General features: G+C 43.7%; 2 protein-coding genes across 2 annotated transcripts in view; both read left to right on the top strand.

Moving 5' to 3' along the window:
- The window catches only part of gpt2 (glutamic pyruvate transaminase (alanine aminotransferase) 2), a 28,848-nt gene extending 22,110 nt beyond the window's left edge, over positions 1-6,738 (top strand). Inside the window, 1 exon segment of the mRNA XM_078400441.1 lies at positions 5,646-6,738. Coding sequence (XP_078256567.1) covers positions 5,646-5,736 — 91 coding nt within the window. The 3' untranslated portion in view covers positions 5,737-6,738.
- A 2,057-nt stretch (positions 6,739-8,795) lies between these two features.
- LOC144594690 (borealin-2-like) lies at positions 8,796-21,182 on the top strand. Its single transcript, XM_078401533.1, has 8 exons — positions 8,796-8,919; positions 10,192-10,320; positions 13,343-13,425; positions 14,816-14,874; positions 14,973-15,047; positions 16,281-16,362; positions 17,256-17,342; positions 21,084-21,182. The coding sequence occupies exons 1-8, from the start codon at positions 8,796-8,798 to the stop codon at positions 21,180-21,182; spliced, it is 738 nt and encodes a 245-aa protein (XP_078257659.1).
- Positions 21,183-21,859: the final 677 nt, after the last annotated feature.

Raw genomic sequence — 21,859 nt, 5'->3', positions numbered from 1 at the left:
CCCCCCCTTCCTTGGACAATCGTCAGCTGTCCAACGACCTGAACGAGTTAGTTCTACTGCAGGTTCGAGAAATAGAAACTTAACCCTGGTAGCCCCTCCCCCCTCCCCAACCAACACTTCACACCTACTCACAGCCTGACACCAGTTTGAAAAGACTGAACCCTTTCCCACCCACCCTTCTCCAATCACCACTTAACACCCACTTACAGCCTGACTGCAAAAGACTGGGGCCTCGTCCACTACCCACGAATGAAAAATCGACAGTGGCGACCCCAGTTTCGCCCCGGTGGTGGAAATTTTCCTGTAAGTTATGCAAAAAAAGGCTGATTTAGGCACTCGATCATGAAAAGGGCATTGTCTTGCTGAAATCATCAGAAAAGGCAGTTATGGCACTTATGGCAAAATCCTGGCTCTAGTAGTAATAGTAACAATTAGTTTGTGAATAAACTATGTTAATCACCTATTGCCTAAGTAAATGTGATGTTTCTCACTCTCCCCTCTCACCTGCCCTTTATAACATCTTTCTAAAGTTTGAAAATTACCATCCAATAGTTCGGAATATCTGCTGGTCCAGCATCACCAGATTGTGCTGGATTAATGGAGTTTTGCTAAAATTGTATTTTACTTTGGTCAGATCACATTCTGTGCACTGCGTGGTTCTGAACTCCATAATATTAAAACCATGGAGGCCTAGATAAAGGTCCAAAATAGATTCATACGAAGAGAGAAATATCTGAAGAAGTCTAGTTTCGTGTTCTTGTTCTATGCCTGTATGAAACCTTGCGAGTCTTCAAGGTACAACAGAAGTCTTTATTACAGTAACTCAATGCTGGCAGCAAGACAACTAAAAATGGCTGCAACCACACAATTTGACTGCACACTCCACTGTGTACAGCCAAGATAACTATGTACAAAACATCTCCCTTTGAGCGCCACCTGCTGCACGGGAGGAGCAACGAGTCCTCCCACCCCACACAGTACACCAAACATCACACTCCCCCTTTCCAGTTTGAACGTCTCTATTCCTGAATGAGTCGCCTTGGGGTATTGTCAAACTGTAATGCATTTTTGTTGTGTCTAGCATCGCCATTCTGAAACGAGTTATCAGTCTTTCTGTAAGACATAATCTGTACTCCGCTTGCAGTGGTTCTGTAATGCACTGTTTTCGTAGTTACGATTTTCTTATTCCCCAGAGCATGCTTTCCATCTCCACCCATTGAACCCCGCTTTTGTTTCTGAAGAGTATTATTAGTTTGCTTTTCTTTGGAAGCGTTGAGCCCATTGAACTCATCAATAAATTCTTCACAGTGAAGAAGGTGATGCTCTGGTTCCCAAGTGTCTTCATTACTTCCATAGCCTTTCCATCGTATAAGGTACTCCCACTTCCCCTTTTTATTTTTCCTTTTGTCGACAATCTTCTCTACCTTGTATAGATCTCCTGAAGCCATACCCGCTTCCAGAGGCGGTCGCTGCTTGCTTGCTGGTGTTACTGCTGTTTCGGCGGCCGTATTACCCGAGTGCTCCTTTGCAGACCGACGGCAGAGTTCCTTGTCGACGGCGTTCATCCGACTGAACGGAACTTGGTTTGTCTTGGTTTGAAGAACTTAGGGCCGGCATCGTCTTTGAGTATGAGCCGTGCCTTCATCTTTGCAATGCCCGAGTCCAGGTGCGAAAACGGCTGGAAACTGGTCAAGAACCTGCTGCAGGTTGTCCTCGCACTTGCTGACCATGTTGCAGTCCGTGGTAGATGACAATGCCATAGTTGATGCATCGTAGATCAAGGCGTTCATGACGAGCGTGAAAGCACGGATCCAGTCGATGGCGCACAGGGATGTACCTTCTTTGCCAACGACGATCAGCGGGAACATCTGTGTCATACCATTACAGGAAACGGCGACAGTGCATTTGACTTTCGTGGGAATGGCCTGTCGTCCGTATCTGAAAAGGTGGATGTTGGCCGGTTTCAGTTTCGGCGATCCGATCCTCTCCCAGATGTCCTGACCCACTAGTGACACACCCGCAAAGTGTCCACCTGGAACTGTAGATCAATGTTCCAGACCCGCAGCGAAATCCTCGGCTTGTCGGTGTTCCTGGACACACCGAGCACTTCAATAAAAATGGTCATAACAAGAGGATTTCAGTATAGGAGTAAAGAGGTTCTTCTGCAGTTGTACAGGGCCCTGGTAAGGCCACATCTGGAGTATTGTGTACAGTTTTGGCCTAATTTGAGGAAGGACATCCTTGTAATTGAGGCAGTGCAGCATAGGTTCACGAGATTGATCCCTGGGATTGCGGGACTGACATATGAGGAAAGATTGAAAAGACTAGGCTTATATTCACTGGAGTTTAGAAGGATGAGAGGGAATCTTATAGAAACATATAAAATTATAAAAGGACTGGACAAGCTAGATGCAGGAAAAATGTTCCCAATGTTGTGCGAGTCCAGAACCAGGGTCCACAGCCTTAGAATAAAGGGGAGGCCATTTAAAACTGTGAGAAAAAACGTTTTCATCCAGAGAGTTGTGAATTTGTGGAATTCTCTGCCACAGAGGGCAGTGGAAGCCAAATTACTGGATGGATTTAAGAGAGTTAGATAGAGTTCTAGGGGCTAGTGGAATCGAGGGATATGTGGAGAAGGCAGACACGGGGTATTGATTGGGGACGATCATCCATGATCACAATGAATGGGGTTGCTGGCTCGAAGGGCCGAATGGCCTCCTCCTGCACCTATTTTCTATGTTTCTGTCTCTGCGATTTGGTCAACTGTATTTTATGCTTTTTTGCCCTTTCTCCGCTTTCCTACGGATTGACACTGCCTGGAGAAGACCTTTTCAGTTACAGGCATAACAAACGGACTCGATATACGGCACTCAGGGATGATGAGCAGTCGAGCCGCACCGGTAGCAGGGTTTCGATCCTCCCCCCACAGGGGAACGGCTCTTCTGAAACTGCCCCTTCTCCGGATTTGCTCTGGATCGATCAAATGGTTTCTGGTGTTGCGGCCGAGTCTGACGAACTGTATGCACCTCTTGAGGAAGCTTAGATGCTGTATCTCCGACCATTTTGTGCAGTTTTTTACTTAGCAGCTCGGCCACACTGCAGCACATTCTTCAATGAGGCGTCCGATTCCTTGAGAATCGCCTGCTGGATGAATGTGTGCCTGCAGCCCTTGACCAGTCTATCCCGCAATGCATTGTCTTGGCACTTTTTGCAGCATTGAGTGTTAAAATCACATGCCTTTGCCTGGGTGTGAAGTTCGGCAAGAAATTCGGTGATTGACTGCCCTTCCTGTGGCACCGTCCGGTAGAAATCGAGGCGAGCTGCGAGGAAATTCGACTTTCTTTGTAATGCAGCTGCAAAGCCGTTGTGATTTCAGCGTATGAAACTTCAGTTACTTCTTCTGTAAGTAAATTTTGAAGTAGTGCAAATGTTTCAGGAGACATTGATGAACACAAGATAGCTTTCTTCCTCAGATCAGTCGTAATTGCCATACTTTCAAAATAAAACTCAGCGATAAAAATACCTTTCTCGCTCGGGATCGAAACGATCAAAGTGCAGACACATTTTTTTTTAAATCGAAAAATAGGCTCTTATCTGGGTCTTTGGACACAATCCAAAGTCTCCCATTCCTGACACCACTTTCGTGTTCTTGTTCTATGCCTGTATGAAACCTTGCGAGTCTTCAAGGTACAACAGAAGTCTTTATTACAGTAACTCAATGCTGGCAGCAAGACAACTAAAAATGGCTGCAGCCACACAATTTGACTGCACACTTCACACTGTGTACAGCCAAGATAACTATGTACAAAACATCTCCCTTTGTCGTGTGCAGCGCCACCTGCTACACAGGAGGAGCAACGGGTCCTCCCACCCCACACAGTACACCAAACATCACATCTTGAAGTTAGAAAAGTTGACAGTCTGAAGCTTTGTCCCCGGGTGGAAATGTCAAACACTAGAGGGCAGAGTTTTAAGCTGAGTGGAGCAAAGTTCAGAGGAGATATGCTGGGCTCGCTTTTTTCCCCAGAGAATGGTGGGTGCCTGGAACATGCTGCCAGGGGTGGTGGTGGAAGCAGATACCATTGTGGTAAATACGAGGATTTTAGATAGGCATATGGATATGCAGGGAATGAAGGGATATGGATCGTGTGCAGGCGGAGAAGATTGGATATGGATCACATGCGGCCCAGACATTGTGGGCAGAAGGGCCTGTTCCTGTTCTATGTTAAAGGTTCAGCAGAGGCCTTCATAATAATGAAAATGCTTTACACAGTAGACGTTTCCGTTTGTGTGGAAGAGGAAAACTGGAGTTCAGGGAAAGCTGTTCAGATACTGAGGTGGCAAGTAGGTGCGAGTTGCTTCCAAAAGTAGACAGAACATGGATGTAGTTAACGTGATCCTGATAATCACGAAAGTGAGAAAGAAACGGAACAACGTGCTGATGTTAGATCTTGTAGGATGAGAGTTATGAGGAACATAGACACTGGTGTACCCCATTTGTGCCCCATGTCCTGTGTACTGTATATTTGAAAAACACACTACATAAGGTCAGAAGGAATAGGAGAGGAATTAGGCCATTCAGCCCATCAAGTCTACTCTGCCATTCAATTATGGTTGATCCATCTCCCTCCTCACCCCATTCTCCTGCCTTCTCCCCATAACCCCGACACCTGTACTAATTAAGAATCTATCCATCTCTGCCTTAATAATATCCACTGACGGCCTCCACAGGCAAAGAATTCCACAGATTTACCACCCTCTGACTAAAGAAATGTCTCCTCATCTCCTTCCTAAAGGAACGTCATTTAATTCTGAGGCTATGACCTTTAGTTCCAGACTCTCCCACTAGTGGAAACATCCTCTCTATTCAAGCCTTTCACTATTCTGTATGTTTCAATGAGGTCCCCCCTCATTCTTCTAAACTCCAGCGAATACCGGCCCAGTGCCGACAAACACTCATCTTAGGTTAACCTACTCATTCCTGGGATCATTCATGTATAGAAACAGGACATAGATAATTTTAAAAATCCAATAAGTTGTTTATTAGCACAGCTATTTCTGTCCATGCCATCCTTGCATCTGTGAACTTTGATCATCACTGCTTTACTTGGCCAAACTATTAGTACTTTTTAATGTTCTATTGCTGACAGCTGTGATCCTGTTTCATCTCCCCATAATGAATCTGCTAACCCACAGGAAACTTCGCTGCAGTGGAAACTTTGCCAGAGAGCTGCCCCTTTCCGCTCAGCATTACAATGATGTTGTGATGTCCTCGTCCACCCCCCCACCCCCAATGCACACGCGGCTGTTCTCAAAGAACATTCATCCCACAAACCCTGGTGGGCTATAACCTGTGTTTTATTTCCCCTTTGAACTACAAGCAATTCCTCCATTAATCATGTCCTTTCCTGCAAATGTATTACTTTTCCAGAATCCCACACATGATTAATTACTTTTGATCTAAAAGAAGTGCTGGGGATATATTACAAGGCATCAAACATGAAGAGTGGAAACATCATTCATTAAGAATGGACACTTGATTAATTCTTGTTCAATTTTTTAAAGTTGAACTTATTATAAATTTGGCAGATTTAGTTTATAAAAATGTTTACTGACACTTGCAATTCTTTTTTTTCCCCCTCCAGAATGACTATTCTTCTTCCAATTGAGAAGCTGAAAGTGCTATTGCAGAATGTAAAGGACTTTCACACTAAATTTCTTCAGAAATATGCATGAACATCATTACTATAGTTTACTGGCGAAATCCACGTTGACATTAGCTCAATCTTCCGTCCCATCAAAAGATCAAATTAATGTTTACTAAAATGAAATGAAGAAACAATTACATCAGCCATTTGACAGTTTGGTATTGCGAATACTGTTATTTTGTACAAATTTGCTGCATTTTTTTAAAATGCTTGTTTACAGTGAAACAATACCTTTTGAAATTTTTTGTACTTTTTGGCAAAGTTTTTTATGGAATAAATTAACATCATATCAGGGTGCTAACATGTTGCACAGATTCAAAACACTAATCTCGAATAGCCAGAAATACCTCCTGGTTTCAGGTAGTTAGTTATGCTGAAGATTGTGCCTTGTGTAGTGGATGCTATATTCCATGTACTGTGGCCATACAATAAATTAATTTGACCCATGAACAGATTTGTATACTCCAGCCATCCTTTACCTTATGTATACCATTGAATTCTCAGCAAATTGAGCCAATAAAACCTATCCGGATTGACGGATAAAATATTAACTTGTAACACTGCCAGGCTAATGGATTTTGTAATAATTGATAACATATGACAAAGGAATATGTCACTCGCCCATTAAATAAAGACATGTTTACAGTTTAATTATGCAGTTTGATATAACGACAGACACAAAGTGCGGGAGTAACTCAGCGGGTCAGGCAGCCTCCCTGGAGAACCTGGATAGAAACGTCAGCTTTTCATGTTCTCCAGGGATGCTGCCTGACCCACTGAGATATGCCAGCATTTTGTCTTTTTTGTAAACTAGCATGTGCCGTTCTTTATTTCTACTAATTATAACTACAGCTTGTTTTTATAAATTACGTCACTCTGAATTTAATTTTGCTTTCTATTCATGGCCTTCCACAAATTCGGAAGAACAAAATAAGGATTGCATTTTCTTGCATCTTTGTCTCCTTTTAAGAAATATTTTCTGATTGCTTCAATAGTTGACATTATCAGAGTGTCTGTTATAATAATTTTTTTTACAATAAATATTCAGATGTAATAAAAACTTATTTGATATCAAAGGAGTGAACTTTCTGATACATTTCACCCCAGGAGATCTCCTCTCTGGGACCTCCCAGGCTGTTCAGATACTCTTGCCACACAACAGTTTAGAAAAAAACATACTGAGGGTGAGGGTTTTCATGAACATCCACCACAGTGACTCCTCCACATTCCTCACTGTGAAGGAAAGCGATAAAGCATATATATATATACACACATTTGCACATGCGCACATGTACACACACATGTGTGTGTATATATATATATATATATATATATACACACGCATACATTTTGGACCGAGCTCAAAGTTTATTTGTTGAAATTGAAACAGTGATAAATTGGTTTGCAGAAGCTCCCCATCATTGAATTGGTCAATTCTCTGCAACAATTCTCCAGAGGATATTAACTATCCAAGCCGTGTTAAACACACATGGGAATAAAGGCCTGAATTAAGTTGAGATACATATCTGCAAATGGCAATATGCTCCATGCTTCCACTGTCTTGTCTCTTTCCAAGTACCTATCATCTCAATATTCATATCATGCATGACCTTCCACTTTGGGTGAAGTTCTAGTAAATCTTGGCACCTTCTCCATTCCACTTGTACATTATTTCAAAAAGGCCAGATTGGTTCACGTATTCTGAGTATCTTTTCTGAGATCCCATGATATTTTCAAATCGATCTCCCTGGAAATGTGCCCAGTGTTTAATTGGTGTGCCAAAAAAAGAACAAAGAGTGCTGTAGTAACAACCCAGCGGGTCAGGCAGCATCTCTGGAGAACATGGATAGTGAAGTTGAGAGATACATATGAAAACAGCAGAAATGTCACTTCTGCATTGTATTATACAATATTATGTTAATTTGGCACATCGCAGCAAGGTCAACCCGGTGGATCTTGGACGAGGCGGAGTATTCAGATCACATTATTGATGTGTGATCACATTATTTGAGTCTGAAGAAGGGTCTCGACCCGAAACGTCACCCGTTCCTTCTCTCCTGAGATGCTGCCTGGCCTGAGTTACTCCAGCATTTTGTGAATAAATACCTTCGATTTGTACCAGCATCTGGTTATTTTCTTATACATTATTGATTCATCAATTACCAACAGCTTGAGTTTAACGAGTTGGAAAACATTGGAGGGGTTTCCCGTGAAGGAGGTTATCTGCCCATTCATCCGAGAGGAAACTAGTTTAGCAGAACAATTGCCACTCCCACCAAAGCCCTTTTTTTTTGAGATGTGGACACAAGGAACTGCAGATGCTGCTTTACAAAAAGACAAGTGCTGGAGTAAGTCAGCGGGTCAGGCAGCATCTGTGGAGATAAACACAAAATGCTGGAGTAACTACAGCATCTCTGGAGAGAAGGGATGGGCGGCGTTTCGGGTCGAGACCCTTGTTCAGACAGCGGAGAACATGGACAGGCGATGTATTCGGGTCGGGGCTGTTAGAGTTGAAGACGTTGCCATCAACCGTAGGAATCATAAAGTGACCGTATTGGAGAATGTATAACCTTTTACGAATGTCATACCAAACCACAGAGCTGCACTCAAGCGCAAACAAAGATGCAATCACTATTAGTAATCATGAATGATTCACAACACGGGAATACAGCTGCGTTATTGCACGATGGGGAACCGCTGGGAATGAGTTTGGGGAAAACTCTGATATCTTCTCAAAATGTACCGGGCGCGCGTTCCAATTAATAGCCCAATTAACAGACCAAAGAGGCCCCTAGATATGCAAGATTAAAAACAATCCCAAACTGCCTCGACACGAAACATCACCCATTCCTTCTCTCCACAGATGAGTCACTCCAGCATTTTGTGTCCATCTTCAGTTGAAACCAGCATCTGCAGTTCCTTCCTGCACCAAACTCTCACTGGCTGGATTCAATTAGATCAGACTTCAATTGGACCATTATTCTGAGCAAGGTCAACGTTGAATAAAGGGCGGTAAAGTGCAGGTAGAGTTTCTTCTCCCCCCCCCCCCCCCCCCCCACCTTGAGTCTGGGTTTTGAGGGAGTGGGGATGGCAGCAGGGAGTGGAGCTCAAGGGGCTTGGTGTTGGGACACTGAGGGGATTGTAACCGCCCTCCCGCAAGAGCTCAAAGATGAGAAAATACAACTATTCATGAAGTATTTCGATGCTAAAGGTACGTTTGATTCTGCTGATTGAATATTCCACAGCACAGCCCAGCCCCATTTCTCCTTCCAAGTTTATGGCTGCACTCGTTTACTTTTGTGTATTATTTTTGCTTTGCCCACAATCTTTATACCATAGACCATAAAATATAGGAGCAGAATTAGGCCATTCCACCCACCCGGTCTACTCAGCCATTCGATCATGGCTGGCCTATTTTCCCCTCTCAACCCCATTTTCCTGCTTCTCTCGGTAACCTTAATAATCAAGAAATCTATCAATCTTTACCTTGAAAATACCTAGGCCAGTGGCTTGTCCTCCACTGCCCTCTGTGGCAATGAATTCCACAGATTCGCCACCATTCTTGATTAGTACTGGTGTCAGAGGTTATGGGGAGAAGGCAGGAGAATGGGGTTAGGAGGGAGAGATAGATCAGCCATGATTGAATGGCGCAGTAGACTTGATGGGCCGAATGGCCTAATTCTGCTCCTATTCCTTTTGACTTTATAACCACCCTCTGGCTGAAGAAATTCAATAGACAATAGACAATAGGTGCAGGAGGAGGCCATTTGGCCCTTCGACCCAGCACCGCCATTCATATCATATCATATCATATATATACAGCCGGAAACAGGCCTTTTCGGCCCACCAAGTCCGTGCCGCCCAGCGATCCCCGCACATTAACACTATCCTACACCCACTAGGGACAATTTTTACATTTACCCAGCCAATTAACCTACATACCTGTACGTCTTTGGAGTACAAGTGATCAATGTGATCATGGCTGATCATTCTCAATCAGTACCCCATTCCTGCCTTCTCCCCATACCCCCTGACTCCACTATCCTTAAGAGCTCTATCCAGCTCTCTCTTGAATGCATTCAGAGAATTGGCCTCCACTGCCTTCTGAGGCAGAGAATTCCACAGATTCACAGCTCTCTGACTGAAAAAAATCCTCATCTCTTTTCTAAAAGCACGTCCTTTTACTCTGAGGCTGTGCCCTCTGGTTTTAGACGCTTCCATTCCAGGAAACCGTAGACAGACGATAAATATTTCTTGTATAAGATACTTGTGATAAATATGGGGATGTGAACAGTTTCATATTCTCTCTCTCTCTCTGTCCTTTCCGTTCTTTGAATATTCCAGACAGGCTTTTTAATTTGCATTCTATTTGTATTTATTTGAATACAATCAATACTGCATTCAACTTAATTGCACTTCATGAGTTTGAACATTTCGTTATTTGTGCTGTTTTGGTCCAATTGAATATTTTTCTCCGTTGCAGCAAATGAGAAAATAAAGGAAATGGAGCAAGCGTTTGGGAAACTAATAGACATGGTTGGCAGTGTGTTGGCCGTCCACTTGCTAAAGATGCCAGCTGCAATCAAAACAATGAAGTTGCAAGATTTCCTTGGTAAAACTTTTTCAAAGCTAATAGTTAAATAAAATGTGCATAGTGTAGAAAGTGAATCTTCATCAAAGATACTTGTTGATGAGTATAATCACAAAATATACTTGCATTCAGAGGTTATGGGGAGAAGGCAGGAGAATGGGGTTAGGAGGGAGAGATAGATCAGCCATGATTGAGTGGCGGAGTAGACTTGATAGGCCGAATGAATATTCATTCATATTTTTTCTACTCTCCTTTTGCTGTTACTATTACAGTTCCTATGGTATCAAATTCGTGAAGCTTTGTGACAAATGTGTTTGCCTTTTAATTCCACATTTTCTCCCTGCAAGTATAACATCTTTGCGGCTAGTGGAATCAAGGGATATGGGGAGAAGGCAGGCACGGGTTATTGATTGAGGACGATCAACCACGATCACAATGAATGGCGGTGCTGGCTCGAAGGGCCGAATGGCCTCCTCCTGCACCTATTTTCTATGTTTCTAAGTTATCTTCCAAGCTTCCTCCATCTTGTCTCTTTCCAAGTACCTATCATCTCACTCTGTCATAATAAGCATAACGTTCCATTTTGGGTGAACTTCTAGTAAATCTTGGCACCTTTTCGATTCCCTTGTTCCTAAAAGGCCAGAGTGGTTCCCAATATTGTTCCCGATGTTGGGGGAGTCCAGAACCAGGTGTCACAGTTTAAGAATAAGGGATAGGCCATTTAGGACTGAGATGAGGAAAAACTTTTTCACCCAGAGAGTTGGGAATCTGTGGAATTCTCTTCACAGAAGGCAGTGGAGGCCAATTCACTGGATGTTTTCAAGAGAGAGCTAGATTTAGCTTTTAGGGCTAACGGAATCAAGGGATATGGGGAAAAAGCAGGAACGGGGTACTGATTTTGGATGATCAGCTATGATCATATTGAATGGTGGTGCTGGCTCGAAGGGCCGAATGGCCTAATCCTGCATCTATGTTTCTATGTCAAGTGTATCTTATCTGGGATTCCATAATCTCCCAATTTGATCACCCTGGAAGTGTGTTTAATTGGTGTTCACAAAAGGACACAGAGTGCTGGAGTAACCCAGCAGGTCAGGCAGCATCAATGGAGAACATGGATAGGTGACATTTCACAGAGTGCTGGAGTAACTCAGCAGGTCAGGCAGCATCTCTGGAGAATGAGACCATTCTTCAGGGTCTGCAAAAGGATCTTAATCCAAAACTTCACCTATCCATGTTCTCCAGAGATGCTGCCTGACCTATTGAGTTACTCCAGCACTCTGTACCCTCTTGTGTATTAACTAGCATCTGCAGCTCCTTGTTTCTGTGTTTGTCTGGTGTTGATGCCCATATTAGGCTGTCATTATTGTGTATCTGAACCAGAGAAGGCAGGAACGGGATAATACTGATTGAGAATGATCAGCCATGATCACATTGAATGGTGGTGCTGGCTCGAGGGGCCGAATGGCCTCCTCCTGCACCTATTGTCTATTGTCTATTGAAATATTTTGGTTTCTCCATCACACTTTCCTTTCCATTTCTACCAAAAGATGCATTTCAGACTTCAATTATATTGCTTTGGTGTGGTGTAAGTAAACCTTCAGTAACTTGATTTTGGATAAAGGGTACAGAATCCTTCAATATGATCCCTGGAAGAATTATTTCATATTGGTCAGCTTAATGACAAATGGGCAAATATATAGGGGATGGTTTGGATAGATGTTTATGTAACTGAAAGCCAGATCTGTCCATTGGCAGTGAAGTAGCTCGGGTAAAGACACTTCCATATCTTTGATTTTAATGCATTTGTTTCACACTTCTGCCCTTGTACCTTATTTAGTTACAGGAGGGACAGATCACATTTCCAATGCTGCCGTGATGGTGAGTAGATGACTCTATGTACTTTCTCACAGCAATGTGCTTCTCCAACTAATCAGGTCGGCATGGTGGTGCAGTGGTAGAGTTGCTGCCTTGTAGCGCCAGAGACATGGGTTTGATCCTGACCTCGGGTACTGTCTGTATGGAGTATGCGTGTTCTGTTTGGAGTATGCGTGTTCTGCCCGCGACCATGTGGATTTTCTCTGGGTGCTCCGGTTCTCTCCCCCCTCCCCCCACACTCCAAAGACATACTGGTTTGTAGGTTAATTGGCTTCAGTAAAATTGTAAATTGTCCCTAGTGTGTAGGATAGTGTTAGTGTACGGGGTGACCGCTGGTTGATGTGGGCTTGGTGGGCCGAAGGGCCTTTTTCTGCGCTGTATCTCTAAAGTAATTGTATGTTTGCTCTCTGAATCATTTTTGTTCCTTCTGGGAATTCCTCGAAGTTTGCTACCTTTTTAAAAATGCCAAACACCACAGTGCAATGGTGATGCTCTGACCAAGGACCGAATGCTCCATGGTACAACATCTTAGTGGGGAAAGTTGAATTTGTTAGATCAGGTGTTCAATTCATTGATTAACCTTTGAACATTAGGGGCCTAGGAACACAGTTAGGAAGGACTGCCTGATGGAGTATTTTTTTTAAAGCCATCAAGTAGTTTCATTTAATTTAGAGATACCGTGTGGAAACAGGCCCTTCGGCCCACCGAGTCCATGCTGACCAGCGACTCCCGCACACTAACACTATCCTACACACGATAGGGACAATTTACAATTTTGCTGAAACCAATTAACCTACAAAAACCTGTACGTTTTTGGAGTGTGAGAGGAAACTGGAGCACCTGGAGAAAACCCACGCAGATCATGGGAAGAATGTACAGCCAACCCCTGTAGTCAGGACCAAACCCGGGTCTCTGGTGCGATAAGGCAGCAGCTCTGCCACTGTGCCGCCCTTAAAGTACTTTATTGAAAAATAAATGTAACCACAAACCGTTGGCCAACTAGTAGAACATCTTTGTGTTCAAAGGCTGATCTACCAGATGAAGGGACGATGGCTGAACTTGCCAACAAGGCAAAGAAAAAAGGCAAGTATGTCGAGTGGAAAAAGCATGCAGTTAATCTTTAATTTTAGATAGTTTAATGACAGATTAATAATGTGATTTTTTTCAGGCAAAGCTCCCTTGAGTTCAAATTCTCCAGAATCGAAAGGCAGAGTAAAATCAACGGCTACAAAATCTTGCACAGTTGCAAAAGTAAGTTCCCAGACTCAAGTCTTGGAGCACACCAACTTATCTAATCTCTCGGTGAAGAAAACACTCATTTTACTTTGTTGAATGAGCGGGGCTGCAGGTGGGAGATTATTAGTTTCTCTTGTTGTTTTGAGGCTTGGATAGTGACCAGGCCCTGTTCTGATGGTTTGGTTTTCTGGCCAAGCTGCTCAGTGGGTCTAGACCTTCTTGGTAATCAACTTGAAGTTGGGTTTGCTATCTGCAGTGACTGTTCAATGGTTGTGCGGGAAGGGAAAGGGTGGTGGAAGAAGTTTTCTAAATTTAAAAAAAAAAAAATCTAATTGATTCCTTTGGAAGAGGTTTGCTAAACAGACTCATTAAGCTGTAACCTGCCTGATGCAATCACGGTTTCATGTGAGCCTTTGGGTTAAAGTTACTGCTTTGTTTTTCTTGCCCATTAATCTGTGCTGATAGAGCAGTCGTAAGGGACAGGTGTAGAATTAGCCCATTTGGCCCATCAAGACTACTCCGGTAATCAAATCTTGGCTGATATATCTCTCCCTCCTAACCCCATTCTCTTGCCTTCTCGCCATAACCTCTGACGCCTGTACTAATCAAGAATCGGTCCTGAGCTACCATCTACCTCGTTGGAGACCCTTGGACTATCTTTAATCGGACTTTACTGGCCTTTATCTTGCATTTCATTATACCCTTTGTCCTGTATCTGTACACTGTGGACGGCCCGAGTGTGATCACGTATCGACATTCCATTGACTGGATAGCACGCAGCAAAAGCTTTTCACTGTACTCGGTACCCATGACAATAAACTAAACTAAACTAACTAACCCCTGCTCCATCCCAAATATTCGCAGTACCTGTCGTTTTATTCTAAAAATATGCAAGAATTGGAGCAATGTTCAGCAAGAGAATTTGATTGTGACTGAACAACCATTGTTGCTTCCCATGTCTGTCTTTGTGGTAGCTTCCCACGATACCCCTGCCCCTCTGTGAACAGCCCTCTGAACGGTCCTTCCATTTGTAACGTTTAAGTAACATCTAGGCAGGTACATCGTTGGGCTGGGTTTAGCAGGTAGGTGGGGCTAGTGTAGATGGGGCATGTTGGTTAGTGTGGGCAAGTTGGGCCGAAGGGCCTGACTCTGAATCTATTCACCTCTACCTCATTGCGGACATTGGTCTTTGTCTCTGGAACTGATGCGCTACAATGCTGAGAACTATATTCTGCACTCTGTATCTTCCCCTTTGCTCTACCTATCACATTCTAGTTTGACTTGATTGTATTTGATCTCATTATTTGATCTCTTTGTATAGGGTGCAAAACAAGGCTTCTCACTGTACCTCGGTACACATGACAATAATAAACCTAAACACTACGTTTAAATGTTTTTGTTACAGGTATCTCGAACCAAATCAAGTTCATTTTCCAGTCATGACAAGGAAACGCGCATTAGAAGGTATTGGTGTCCACCTTTGATGGGTTGTTTGGCTGCCTTCTGTATCATATGGAACATGGGAATGGCAATCATTTATTTTCAATATCTTTCCCTCGCAGTGGTCCAAAACCGGACAGTGAAAAGACCACCGTTCATCACGGAACCCTGCTGAAGAAGTGTTTGAGTGACAAAAAGTAAAACTCGCCTTTAATTTATTAAAACTATTTTTAAATTTAGAGATACAGCGCGGAAACAGGCCATTCAGCCCACCGAGTCCACGCCACCCAGCGATCCCCGCACATTAATACTATCCTACACACACTAGGGACAATTTTCTTTACATTTTACCCAGTCAATTAACCTACAAACCTGTACATCTTTGGAGTGTGGGAGGAAACCGAAGATCTCGGAGAAAACCCGTGCAGGTCACGGGGAGAAGGTACAAACTCCGTACAGATGGCGCCCTGTAGTCGGGATCGAACCAGAGTCTCCGGCGCTGCATTCGCTGTAAGGCAGCAACTCTACCGCTGCGCCACCGTGCCGAGTAGTTATGTGGAAGTTATCTTTAAGAAATCATTGAACAACAAAGGGTCATATTTGTTCCCTGAATAAGGTCATAAGTGATAGGAGTAGAATTAGGCCATTCAGTCCATCAAGTCTACCCCACCATTCAATCATGGCTGATCCATTTCTCCCTCCTAACCCCATTCTCCCCATAACCCCTGACACCCGCACTAATCAAAAATCCATCTATCTCTGCCTTAAAAATATCCACTGACTTGGCCTCCACAGCCTTCTGTGGCAAAGGGTTCCATGTCCTCCAGAGACGCTGCCTGTCCTGCCGAATAACACTAGGAGCTTTTTTGTAAACCAGCATCTGCGGTTCCTAGTTACTCTTAAATTGATCTGCTACTCCTGGTGTGAGTTTGGTTGTGCAGAATTGGTCAAACATGAACATTATAAGTGCTTAAACCCAGCCACTTGTAGACTTTCGCCCACTTCTCGTGTTTCAGTTGTGATGCATATAAATTACGACTTCATCAAACTTGCCACTCGTTTTATTGTGCATTTGTGTCTGTACGTGGATAATGTTCTTAATCCGTTTAAAAAGTGAAGTGTGCAGGAAGGGACTGTGGATGCTGTTTTAAACCGAAGATAGATGCAAAAAGCTGGGGTAACTCAGTGGGACAGGCAGCATCTCTGGAGAGAAGGGATGGGTGACGTTTCGGTTAGGAAGAAGGGTCTCGACCCAAAACGTCACCCATTCCTTCTCTCCAGAGATGCTGCCTGGCCCGCTGAGTTACTCCAGGTTTTTGTGTTTTCAAAAAATGTGAATATTCTTTCTGATTGCTGCTGGCACCGTGCTGAATCCTCGTGTAAACGCTGAATAGATGTTGCTCGCACTGATTTCGTTTTCTTAAAATCAGAATTGGACCAAAGGCGCGCCAGATTCATTCGAGAGTGAACCGATCATTGCCGATGATCAAAATACCTTTGGCTGATGGTCAGGTAGGTGTCTTTCAACTACACATTGGAATATATATATTTTTTAAACTTCAAGAATAAATCTTTTGTCTTGAGCACTCAAACTGCTTAAATTAGTTTAGCTCAGTTTAGAGATACAGCGTGGAAATCAGCCCTTCGGTCCACTGAGTCCACGCCAACCATCAGTTGCCCCGTACACTAGTACTATCCTACACACTAGGGACAATTCACAATTTTTACCAAAGCCAAATTAAACCACAATCTTCCACATCTTTTGGACGTGGGAGGAAACCCACGCGGTCACATGGAGAAGGTACAAACTCCAGACGGACAGCACCGGAGGTCGGGATTGAACCCGGGTCTCTGGTGACAGGGACAGTGAAGTGCTTTGTTTTGCCTGCACCCTAGGCAAGTGTCACCATCGGTTGGCACCAACAATGCTCTGAAAGTGCCGAACAGTCCTGTCTACTGCACCTGGCAGCCACTACCCCCATTCCCCTGCCAGTTCCCCCTTAGTTCTAGGCAGCCCCCCCCCCCCCAATCGGTTAATACCATTCATAAATACAATCTACCCAAACTCGAGAAAATACATTAAAAAATGTGAATGATACTTTGATGAATGATTGATACTTTATTATCACACGTGAAGTCACAGTGAAATTCTTTGTTTTGCGTACCATACACAAACTATGTAAATGTGCGCTGTTATTTAATTTGTTTGGTATTTGCAGCATCAGCAATATCTTGCCTCAACTCGTGTATTTGTTTTGGGGACAATTGTTTTGGTATTTTAAGATGAAACCAAGTGGTTTGATTAGTCTATTTTTATATGTTTAAATCAGTTGAAGTTATTAATTACTCAGCATCTGCAAATGGGTTGATTGCCACTTGTGACGTTTTAAAACCTTGCTACACAGGCGATCAGCGCAGCTGGTGAAGAAGTAAATAACATTGATGTGCAGTCACTTGATCCACAAACTCTTCAGGGTATTCAGTTGCTTGTGGTAAGCATCTTGCTCTGCATCTCGAGTTGTTATTTTGTGAAAATTGATTCCCAGCTAAGGCTCCAGATGGTTTTTAAACCCTTTTAAGCAACTGCTTGTTTAGTGTTTTCTAACAGGGGGGGCATTTTTACTACCATTTGAAGGGTCTTTCTTGCGCTTGGAGCTCTTTAGCCCACTGAGTCCATGCCGACCATCAATCACCCGCTTACACTAGTTCGATTAACTCAGTGGGACAGGCGGCATCTCTTCTTCAGACTGGGCTCAACCCAAAACGTCACCCATTCCCTCTCTCCAGAGATGCTGCCTGTCTTGCTGAGTTACTCCAGCTTTTTGTGTCTGTCTTCAGTTTAAACCAGCATCTGCAGTTCCTTCCTACATTGGTTCGATGTTTAGCACCCACTCCCTACTTCCTACAGCACAGAATCAGGCCCTTTGGCCCAACTTGTCCATGCTGACCAAGATGCCCCATCTAAGCTAGTCCCATTTGCCTGCATTTGGCCCGTATCCCTCTAAACCTTTCCTATCCATGTTTCTTTCCTATCCAAGTGTCTTTTAAATCTTGTTATGTAGTGCCTGCCTCAACTATCTCCTCTGGTAGCTCATTCCATTCACCCACCACCCTCTGTGTGGGAAAGGTTGCCCTCCGGTTCTTATTAAATCTTATTCCACTCTCACCTTAAACCCGTGTCCCCTGTTTCTTGATTTTTTTCCCCCTACCCTGGGTGAAAGACTGTGCATTTATTCCCCCTCATGATTTTATATCTCTAAGATTATCCCTTAGCTTCCTAGCCACTGAGACTGAACCTCTGGGCTTGTGTAGGTGGGAAAGATGCACGTGGAATGCTTGGGTTCATCGGTCAACGCATTGAGGACAAGAATCAGGAAGTCATGTTGCAGTTTTATAGGACTTTGGCATTTGGAGTATCGTAGGCAGTTCTGATCGCCCGCTACAAGGTAGATGTGGAGGCTTTGGAGAAGGTGCCGAGGAGATTTACCAGAATGCTTCTTGGATTGGAGGGCATTAGCTACAAGGCGGGTAGACACAAAATGCTGGAGTAACAGGTCAGGTAGTGTCTCTGGAGAGAAGGAATGGTGACGTTTCGGGTCGAGACCCTCTTCAGACCTCAGTGCAAGTCTGAAGAAGGGTTTTGACCCAAAACGTCACGCATTCCTTCTCTCCAGAGATGCTGCCTGCCCCGCTGAGTTACTCCAGCATTTTGTGTCTATCTTCGGTTTAAACCAGCACCTGAAGTATCTTCTTTCAGCTACAAGGAGAGTTTGGACAACATTTTTATTTATTTTTTTTTCTCTGGAATTTCGGGGGTTGAGGTAGAGTTGCTGCCTCACAGCGCCAGAGATCTGGGCTCGATCCTGACTACGGGTGCTGTCTGTATGGAGTTTGTACGTTCTCCCCGTGACCGCGTGGGTTTTCTCTGGGTGATCCGGTTTCCCCCGCACTCCAAAGATGTGCAGATTAATTGGCTTCTGTAAATTGTAAACTGTCCCTCGTGTGTTGGATAGTGCTAGTATATGAGATGATTGCTGGTCGGCATGGAATCGCCGGGCCGAAGGGCCTGTTTCCACGCTGTGGAAACTGTTAAAAGTATATAAAATTGAGAGGCATAGCTGAGGTAGACAGGCAGCACCTTTTCCCTCCGGGTGGAAATGTCAAAGACAAGAGCAAAGTTTTAAAGTTAGAGGCACAAAATTTAAAGTAGATGTGAGGGGTGTTTTTTTGTCTACAGATTGGTGGGTGTCTGGAACACTGTCAGTGGTGGTGGAGGCAGATCTGATACTGGTGTTTAAGAGGCTTTTGGATAGGCACTAACTTGGCATCATGTTCAGCATGGGCATTGTGGGCCGAAGGGCACCTTGCCGTGCTGTTCGATGTTCTATTGATCTGATTGAAATCTTGGCAGGAGAGAGTTATAATGTTTTGCCCCTGCTGGTATTTGATCCCAATTACATGTTTGCACTAGATACTGACTTAGTCACTGTACCAGAGACAAGTTTCGATTTTAGATTTAGAGATACAGCGCAGAAACAGGCCCTTCGGCCCACCGGGTCCGCGCCGCCCAGCGATCCCCGCACACTAACACTATCCTACACACACTAGGGACAATTTTTACATTTGCCCAGCCAATTAACCTACATACCTGTACGTCTTTGGAAGTTTTACTGGAAAAGGTAAAGTTTAATGTTGGACTTTTTACACTTTTTTTTCTTCTCGCCTGCAGACTCGTCTAACAGCTTTGTGTGAAAAGGCTCAAAACTCTGCCACACATGCCAACACTATATGAATATGTGTAACCATGAATTTACATTTTCCCACTCCATTAATCTTGGATTTGATGCTAAAGTGCAATTCTGCTGTTTGCTTAAGTGTGTTGGAAAACTTTTTTTTAATTTTCATGTTTTTAATTTTTAAAACTGCGTCTATTTAGTGGAAAAATTGCGCAACTGTGCCAAATAAAAACTTTTAACGGAATTTTAATGTCCTTGTTTTGGACCATAAATAAGCAGTAAACTGAACACTGGCATTAGAAAATAACTGCAGATGCTGGTACAAATCGAAGGTATTTATTCACAAAATGCTGGAGTAACTCAGCAGGTCAGGCAGCATCTCGAGAGAGAGAAGGAATGGGTGATGTTTTGGGTCGAGACCCTTCTTCAGTCTAAAGAAGGGTCTCGACCCGAAACGTCACCCATTCCTTCTCTCCCGAGATGCTGCCTGACCTGCTGAATTACTCCAGCATTTTGTGAACACTGGCATTGATCGGTTGCAGGTAGCTGGGAATAACAGGGGCAGGGAGGCTAAATGAGATGGGGACCCAGACTGTTTGAGAAAGCACTGCAGGTAGATTAGAGGTTGTTCATATCTGTAATGCTGGCCTTTAAATCTGACCCCATGAACAAGTTGTGTGGGAAGGAAATGCAGATGCCGGTTTATACCGAAGATGGACGCAAAGTGCTGGCACAACTCAGTGGGTCAGGCAGCATCTCTGGAGAAAAAAAGATGGGTGATGTCTTGGGTCGCAACCCTTCTTCAGACTGAAATTAGAATGGAGGGAACTGGAGGTAGGAAAAGGTCAGAACAAACCAGGGCCAGTAACAAATGACCAAGGGCAGAGCTCACAACGGCCCAGTACTATGTGCAAGTTGTTCCTTGATGGTCAAGATGGAAACTTGCCCTGTTACCTCTACTTTGGATGTCTCCATCTGTATGCCAAACCTGTGGTGCTTGGCTGAAACCCCAATATTCAGGCACAATAGACAGTGGTTTGCAGATGCTGGCTGAAATGGCAATTGAGCTGAATTTTAATGTCGGTGACTGGGACAATCTTTTGGTCTAAGCACGTGGTGTTGACTGCTGCTATCTGCAAATGCTTTGCACCTTGCCTTGTGTGTGAGTCACTTTTCATTGGTTGATTATTGTGTAGTCTTTCTGCTGACTGGTTAGACTGCAACAAAAAGTTTTTCACTGTACCTACATTTGACATTTAACTAACAAAGCCTTCAGGCTACTTGTATGTCATCTCAGGAAAGCCTCTCTCTTACTCTGCTCATGGCCACACGTTTGTAATGCAGTCTATCCCCATTTACACACGATTGCGAAATTAAAATTCCCCGAAGCTACTGGTCACATTGAGGTTCCATCCATGTCACTGACTGGTGCATTCACAGCACGGTGGCAACGTGTTGTGTTCTCCTAACTCTACTCTCATTTGCTGTATCCTGCAGAATTACAGTGTGGGCATAGCTCAAGTCAAGCAGGTTCCAACTGGACATGCTACTCGATCTTACCCAACTGTTAAGCATTTAACTGGGAATGCACCATGAAGAGGCTTTCAAATAACTTGTTATATTGTTTTGTGAAGGATTCTGGTCTATGTTCTTCAGAGATGCTGCCTGACCTGCTGAGTTACTCCAACGCTTTGTCTTTTCTTGAGATTATTTATCACCTTCCATTGTATGCAGATGTTACTCTGAGTAATCCCCACCTGCTGAGTGCTTTCAAACTGCATGGTAGCGCCGATTTAGTTCATCACATGCTGGTGTACGTGCAGTAAGTTTCTGTACCTTCAATGCTAGATGAGAATTAAAATCGCAAGTGGGTAACTTGGTCTGAAAGGTCCTGAACTGAAACGTCACCCATCCCTTTTCTCCAGAGATGCTGCCTGACCAGCTGAGTTACTCCAGCACTTTGTGTGCAGTAACTCACTGGGTCAGGTAGCATCCCTGGAGAACATGGATAGATGACATTTTGTGTTGGGACTCTTCTTCAGACGGTCTTTTCTTTTGTAAACCAGTATCTGCCATTCCTTTTTACTATATTGAAATTTGTAATCTGCCCTGTGTTATATTCTCCTATTTCTAGAACTAGTGTTGTATAGTTGGTGTAGGAAGGAACTGCAGATGCTGGTTGAAACCAAAGTTGGACACAAAATGCTGGCGTAACTCAGCGGGACAGGCAGCATTTCTGGAGAGAAGGAATGGGTGATGTTTTGGGTCGAGAC

Source organism: Rhinoraja longicauda, chromosome 6 (genome assembly GCF_053455715.1).
Source record: "Rhinoraja longicauda isolate Sanriku21f chromosome 6, sRhiLon1.1, whole genome shotgun sequence".
NCBI classification, from domain to species: Eukaryota; Metazoa; Chordata; class Chondrichthyes; order Rajiformes; family Arhynchobatidae; genus Rhinoraja; species Rhinoraja longicauda.
The sequence above is the reverse complement of the archived record's forward strand: the minus strand, read 5'-3'. Positions and strand labels throughout refer to the sequence as shown.

Bases quoted from the DNA above. Each gene is read 5' to 3' on its own strand.
- LOC144594690 (XM_078401533.1), top strand. From the start codon at position 8,796: ATGGCAGCAGGGAGTGGAGCTCAAGGGGCTTGGTGTTGGGACACTGAG. The intron at 14,875-14,972 runs GTATTGGTGTCC...TTTCCCTCGCAG, and splicing joins AAGGAAACGCGCATTAGAAG to TGGTCCAAAACCGGACAGTG. The intron at 15,048-16,280 runs GTAAAACTCGCC...TCTTAAAATCAG, and splicing joins AAGTGTTTGAGTGACAAAAA to AATTGGACCAAAGGCGCGCC.